Raw genomic sequence first — 7,355 nt, 5'->3', positions numbered from 1 at the left:
GGGGGGGGTGGGGGGTGCCCTAGCCTAGGGCCTGGGCCTGGGTCCCTTACACTGATAACTGCATGTCCTCTGAGTGCCTGGATGCACCTTATTGTACTTGAAATTTCCAGTGACTAGTGAATCTGCTTCTTTTTTTTTTCATTTAAAAAAATCTACTTTATTAAGGTATAATTTACATACAATAAAATGCACACATTTTAAGTGTAGAGTTCGGTGAGTTGTGACAAATACATACATGCATACACCATACACACACACACATTGATGTAGCGATAATATACAGAAAAGTTTTATCACCCACAAATATTTCTCATGCCAATTACATTCAATCCCCAATCTCCATCCCTGGCCCCAGGCAATTCTTAGCGTGCTTACGCTCTCAAGAGAGATTAGAATAAGTTTCCTAAACTTTCACACAAATGAGTCTATATGGTATCTATCCTTTTGTATCTGGCTTGTTTCACTAAATGTATTCTTCTTAAATAAACTTTTTTATTTTAGGATAATTTTAGATTTACAGAAAAATTGCAAATATTGCCTACATACCCCACACCTCATTTTGCCTATTCTTTTTTTAACATTTTATTTATTTATTTATTCATTCATTCATTCATTCATTCTTTGTTTTTCCTTATTTTACTTTATTTTTAAAACTAGTTTTAGGTGCACAACACAGTGCAATAGTTATACTTTTTACACCTCAAAGTAACAACCCTCTCCCCCAATCCGCTGCCCCACTCCCTCCCCCCCTAATATCATACATATCTATTACAATTCCATTGACTCCACTCCCACACTCTACTCCATATCACGTGTGAATCCACTTCTTGAACAGTGTGTTCTGGTTGCTGTCTTATTTTCATCTTACTTTTTGCTGAAACTTCTCTGTAATTTCCTTTGGTCTTCATGTTGCCTCTACTGTACATTTATACGCACAGCTCATCTCCTTCAGATTAGAGCCTTTTGAGTACTTGAAGTCAGCTATCATTCCAGCTATTTTATTACCTCAACCCCTTCTCATTTCTAGGATAAATATCACCAATGTGAATGAACTAGGCATTAGTTTGAAAAGCAATTTCATAGTCTGTATTTATCTCAGGGGTTCTTGCAAGGGCCCTCAAGGTAGAAAGGAAACTATTATTGTTGCACTGACAAATAAGGAAACTGAGCCAAAATAGCAAAGTGTTTCTTTTTTCTTATCTTTTATTTCCTTCCTTCCTTCCTTCCTTCCTTCCTTCCTTCCTTCCTTCCTTCCTTCCTTCCTTCCTTTCTTCCTTNTTCCTTCCTTCCTTCCTTCCTTCCTTCCTTCCTTCCTTCCTTCCTTCCTTTCTTCCTTCCTTCCTTCCTTCCTTCCCCGCTCCCCCTCCCCCTTACCCTCCTCCTCCTCCTCCTTTCTTCATTTCCAGGACATAATGCTGCATTTGTTCTCTGTAAAAGGTGACCTACACAGTGCCTACGACTTACTGCCTCCTGGTAGACTATGGCTTGGATTATAGAAAAGGTCATCCCCATTAGAAAAGCCTGTCAAATTTCAAGTCTTTCGTTTGCCTCCCAGGAATACTTTATAAGAGAAAGTGTTGCTTCTCTTCTTTCTCCTCTTCTTCTGCCATGTTTTCTGTGCTTCAGTTTCACACTGCAATCTGGAATCTGGCCCTCAAATAGGTTACCTTCCATCAAGATGAAGACTATATTGCATGTGAGTTTCAAAATCTTTTCAGTTGATTCTTAACCTAGAGCCGTTCTATTATGGGTAATAGGAAAATAAAGTATCGCTTTGGAAGTTCAGAAATCAGTGAAATATCGTTTAAGTTTAGGGCAATATCTGTTGAATTAGGTTTGGCTACACCCCAGTACAAGAAAGGCTTAGCTGCCTGGCCAAGGACAACTCTATCTACATCGTGGCAAATATTGGGGACAAAAAGCCATGCAATGCCAGTGATCCCCAGTGTCCTTCTGACGGTCGTTACCAGTACAACACTAATGTGGTGTTTGATTCTGAGGGCCGGCTGGTGGCACGCTACCATAAGGTGAGAATTACTTGTGTCTTAGTTAAACTTGATTTACCTTGATTTCTGCTTGTGATATGTATGTTGGTGAGAGAAGTTATGAATATGTTTTTTAATTATCACATTTTAGATAAAAAAGGGATTTAATTTACTTTGGTTTCATATAAGGGTTCTGAGTTTAAACTAGTCATAAAACACAATATGGCACGCTTTTCAAACAGATGTGATAATCAAACATCACAAAGATTTTAGTATTCTCTGAGAGAGGAGAAATGCTCTGTTTCATCCATGATTTAATACCAGAGTTAGTTTTGGGGCCCAATTGGTTATCGTTTTGTACTGAGCTTCATTCATTCATTCCATTAGGATTTCTTTGATTGCAATGATAGAAAACCCCAACTGAAATTGGCTTAAAACATTTTCTTGCTTATGCACCCCCTAAAGCATAAATTATAGAAAGAGTAGGTCCAGTTTCAGATGCAGTCTGTCCTTCAGAGGCTCAAAAGATTTCATCCATCCCTCCATCTCTCTTAGCCCTTTGTTAGCTTTTTCTCAGGGCACCTGTTCATTTAGAAGCCACGTGGCTGCTCAACACGAAGCTCACATCCTTATAGCAACAAAATCCAGAGGGAAAGTGCATTTCTCTCTCCTAAAAACCTGGCATAAACCTCACCATCCCTTGACTCCAATAAGGCCATGTGCATTCCTTGAGCTGATCACTGAGGGGTGAAGCGAGGGCTACCACTTGAGGGAGAGAGGAGGAACACGGGATCCTCAGTGAGGGGGAGAAGGGTGTTGCCAAAGAGCACACATGCACAATCGGACCAAATAATAACCTGAGAAGAACGTAGGCTGTACTCTTGAGGCCAGGGTAAGTGAAGTTTCTGAGCGATAATCAGGCTGAAAAAGAAAATTACTAGTAGCTTACTCATTAACAAGGTTTAGCTATTCCATCCTCCAAATTAATTTTAAATCTACTTCATTTCAGTTATATAAACCTAGCAGTATCATAGGGGGGCATGACAAAATTTATTTTATTAACATGTTAGACTTCACACGAGCTGGGCTGTTGGTAATTTAAGGAATACAGTGGAAAACTATCTGACATTTGTCAGATTCAAAATTCAACCTGTGATTTTTAAGACAGAAATATTCACCTTTTAAATATCATTTGTAGATCTAGTCTCATTGGTTGATTCACTAGTTGTGGAAAATTGGCTTTTTGATTAGTGTCACAGTAAAAAAACCTCAAAGACAGTGGTATACTGGGTATGATTTACACATATCTATGTGCAACAGTTTTAAATATGAACATCAGCATGCATGGGAGAAAGATTTTTATGGGTATTGATCACTTCTGTACTATTTGGCAGTTTTCTTACTCATTTTTCCCTTTGTTTATTGTTAACAGTACAATCTTTTTGCACCTGAAATTCAATTTGATTTCCCCAAGGATACAGAACATGTGACTTTTGACACTCCCTTTGGGAAGCTTGGCATTTTCACTTGCTTTGACATTTTTTCTTATGACCCAGCTGTGGTGGTGGTGGATGAGCTTCAAGTCGACAGTGTCCTCTACCCCACAGCATGGTACAACACACTGCCCCTCCTCTCGGCTGCTCCCTTCCATTCGGCATGGGCCAGAGCCCTGCGAGTCAACCTGCTTTCTGCAAACACCCACAACACCACCATGCACATGACAGGTAAGTCATACCTGTCATGCACCAGGTGGCGGTGACAGTCTTCATTGGTTTTCAAGCCACACTTTTCTTAAAGTGTGTTTCTTAAAGATTGTGTTAGTAACGCCAATGTCACAAAATTAATAATAGCATGGGGTTCTATACCAATGTTCCTTAGATGGAACATTATCCCTGTGAGAAAGAAGGATGCAAACATTATTATCTCAATTTCACAGGAAGGGAACTTGGAGTTCGAGAGAAGTCAAGTCACATAAAAACCCAAAGCTAGATCTAAAGAACTTGGCAGCCAGCATCCATTAGTAATATTGCAATACATCTTGTCAAGGTGACAAAATCATTTTAGACTTAATCGGGTTTTTAGAGTTTGTCCTTTAGAGTATCCATGCTCAAGGTAACACAGGTTCCCCTTGTAACGGCTTTGTTATTCATTGGTTCAGATGAAGACTCTCAAACACAAGTAAATTAGATCTGTCAGTGGAGAGCTAAAATTATTCTTTATGTTTGGGGAATTTTCTAGTTTGGCTAAAAAAAAAAGAAAATAAAGGTAGCTTAAGTAAAATAAATAAATAAATAAAATAAGCCATCCAAGTCAAATGATAATTTCAGTGCAAACAGTCTTTTATGGAGGCTGCAGAATCAAATTGGAACTTATGCCAATGGAATGGCTAACCCCTTACCTGTCTTGAAACCCCTTATGCTTTCATACCTTTATAGTAAATTTTTCTTGGGAATGATTCTATTGGTTTGTCACCATGAAAAATTGAACCCAATATTTGTATTTATTTTCATTGCCCCTAGGGAGTGGAATCTATACACCAGAAGGAGTCAAGGCATATTACTATGACATGGAGACAGAGAGTGGCCAGCTGATGCTCTCAGAACTGAAGGCCCGGCCTCGGCGTGAGCCCACCTACCCTGCAGCTGTTGACTGGAGTGCTTATGCCAGAAGTGTCAAGCCATTCTCGTCTGAGCAGTCGGATTTTCGGGGGATGATTTATTTTGATGAGTTCACCTTCACCGAGCTTAAGAGAAACACAGGAAATTATACAGTTTGCCAGAAAGACCTGTGTTGTCACTTAACTTACAAGATGTCTGAGAAGCGATCAGATGAGGTGTATGCACTAGGTGCTTTTGACGGACTGCACATGGTAGAAGGCCAGTATTACTTACAGGTAGAGACACTTAAATATGTTACAACAGCTTCCTTATTAGGTTTTCTTCTAGGTCATCCTTGCCTTTCTTTAAAAATTGTGCTGGATTCAGTTAATTGGAATAATGTTACATTTATCACTGAATTTCCACACCTCCTCACCCCTCTTCCCCAAACACCTTATTTGTTCAGTCTTAGCAGGACCAGAGTTAGTTCTCTTGGCTGCACGGTAAAAACATAAAGCAGATTGATTAGTTCTCAGGAGGCCAGGTTCAAGTTTAAAAAGCTTCAACTTCCACGCATTCTCTTTTTTTTTTGTCAGGTGACTTTAGAGCAGTGTTTCTCAAACTGTCTTCAACTAGCATCCAGAGCAAGAAGTCCATGTCACATCATGGCGTAGTGAGGTTAAGATGTGTGACTGAGTTAAGGGATATTCACTTGAAACAAGCATTTATGAAATGATTCAAATTAGAATTAGAAAACCTATAATTAGGTGCAATGCACTCTGATTTTTAAGTTTCTAGTATATTTTATTTTGCTTCATTGGAAGAAAAAAGAGCTAATTCTGACCCACTAAATTGGTTTTAGTATTCACTGATATAATAGATTATGACTTGCAATTTGAAATATTTTGCTTAAAAGGCAACCTAACATATATTCCTCTATTTCTTGACATTGTGTTTTTTTTGCTGAGAAATATTTCCAGGATTTCTGATCACTTCTCTTTTCGTTTCCTACCTAGGTATGCACATTACTAAAATGTCAAACCACTGACTTGAGAACTTGTGGGGAGCCTGTGGGGTCAGCTTTTACCAACTTTGAAGAATTCTCCCTCAGTGGCACATTTGGAACAAGTTATGTTTTCCCACAACTCATTCTAAGTGGAAGTCAGCTTGCCCCTGAAAGACATTATGAGGTAAGAGGTTTTTCAGGATGAGCAACTTTCTTGAACAGCTCAGTTAGACTGGTATAATGAAAATCTGTGAAATAATGAGGCAAGGCAGTATTGCAATATTGTGGTTCATGTTATACAAACAACACTTTAAAGACATATGGAAGCTATGATATGGAAGACAATTGGCGGTTCTAGATTGCCTTTAAGCTCTGACAGAACATTTGGAGTTCAGTTTTCTACATAAATGTCATTTTGAGATCCAAGGCAACAATGAGGTCATGGAGAAATTAAAATAAAATATTGATTGCGGATGACAGCTGGCAACTAATGTTCTCTTTATTTGCATGGTATAAAGGTCCAACTTTCATTAAATAATGCATCTACAACTTATTTCACGGGTGTGTTATTTTGAGAAGTTGTAATAATGATAGTAATAATTCATACTTTCTATAGTGTTTCCTGAGTTAAAAAAAATCTTTGTTGTACATGATCTTATTTAATCCCTTGTGCGATAGATTTATTTGCTGCATTTTTACCCAAAGTTCCTCTGTTGTTAGACATTTAGATCGGAAACATGGGTCACCTGACACTAAGTCCTCTGTGCTTTTGACTGTTTTATGCTGCTTTTAAAGAGATGTTTTCAGAGAAGCCATCTGCGCTGCAAACCAAGTTCTCCACTGAGTTAATCCTTTGCTTTCTTGGATCAGGTTTCAAGAGATGGGCGTCTGAAGAGCAGAAGCGGAGCCCCTTTGCCTGTGTTAGTTATGGCCCTGTATGGAAGGATGTTCGAGAATGACCCTCCACGCCTAGGGCAGGGACCAGGGAAATTACAATGATCCCCTTTTCCTGGCACTCTTTCAGGATTAGCCTAGCAAAGAGAAGGAGGGGGGGAAAAAAGAGGGAGCCCTTACTTTTTGTTTATAAGCGATGTCATAAATTTGCTAACAACAAACAAAAGAAGACTTAAAAAGCAATCCATGTATGTACAAATTTTACATATTAGATCTAGCACAAACTCATTTATGGGAGCCACATTCATCTTCCATGTAGGTGCATTTAAATATGTGTAAGTATATATATTACAGTGAATCATATTTAAATGGGAAGGGGGCCTAGAAAAACCCTTTTGTGGTAACTGTTCTGATGTATGCAAATGTTGCTTTCCTCATTTTAAATACATAGGGCAAATGTTGACTATGCAGAGATATTTGATACCAGACATTTAAGATACAGGAAATTAAAACACAAGGGCATTTTTTAAGTAATTATGAACAACTTTTTAATTAATTAAAATTGTTCCATTATTTCTTTATTCTACTCTTAGGGTCTATTTGTATGCGAATTGGATACTTACAATGCAAATAAAAAAGAAAGAAATTATCTCCTTCAGACTATATTTTGTTTCCTTCTGAAATTATTCTGTCCTAAAATCTACCCAGTTTTAGTTAAGTTGTTTTTCTCTTCAGAGATTTACTGCAGGCTGTGTTAGACTGGGAGCTTCCTTAGAAAAGGCCACCCTGTCACCTTTCCCCCAGTTACCCTTGTCCCTAGGTCCTGGCGCCCTGAGCTCTTTTTCTTGTTGGTCACTGATTAACTCTGGGAAG

General features: G+C 38.5%; 1 protein-coding gene across 1 annotated transcript in view; it reads left to right on the top strand.

Annotated features, from left to right (window-relative positions):
• Window positions 1–7,147, top strand: part of LOC109372142 (vascular non-inflammatory molecule 3) — a 10,116-nt gene extending 2,969 nt beyond the window's left edge. The window contains exons 3-7 of the mRNA XM_019625104.1: window positions 1,835–2,027; window positions 3,418–3,709; window positions 4,505–4,878; window positions 5,599–5,772; window positions 6,459–7,147. Of these exons, the coding sequence (XP_019480649.1) occupies window positions 1,835–2,027; window positions 3,418–3,709; window positions 4,505–4,878; window positions 5,599–5,772; window positions 6,459–6,587 (1,162 nt within the window). The 3' untranslated portion in view covers window positions 6,588–7,147. The remainder of the gene's footprint in view (window positions 1–1,834; window positions 2,028–3,417; window positions 3,710–4,504; window positions 4,879–5,598; window positions 5,773–6,458) is intronic.
• Window positions 7,148–7,355: the final 208 nt, after the last annotated feature.

Source organism: Hipposideros armiger, unplaced genomic scaffold, assembly GCF_001890085.2.
Source record: "Hipposideros armiger isolate ML-2016 unplaced genomic scaffold, ASM189008v1 scaffold_614, whole genome shotgun sequence".
NCBI classification, from domain to species: Eukaryota; Metazoa; Chordata; class Mammalia; order Chiroptera; family Hipposideridae; genus Hipposideros; species Hipposideros armiger.
The sequence above is the reverse complement of the archived record's forward strand: the minus strand, read 5'-3'. Positions and strand labels throughout refer to the sequence as shown.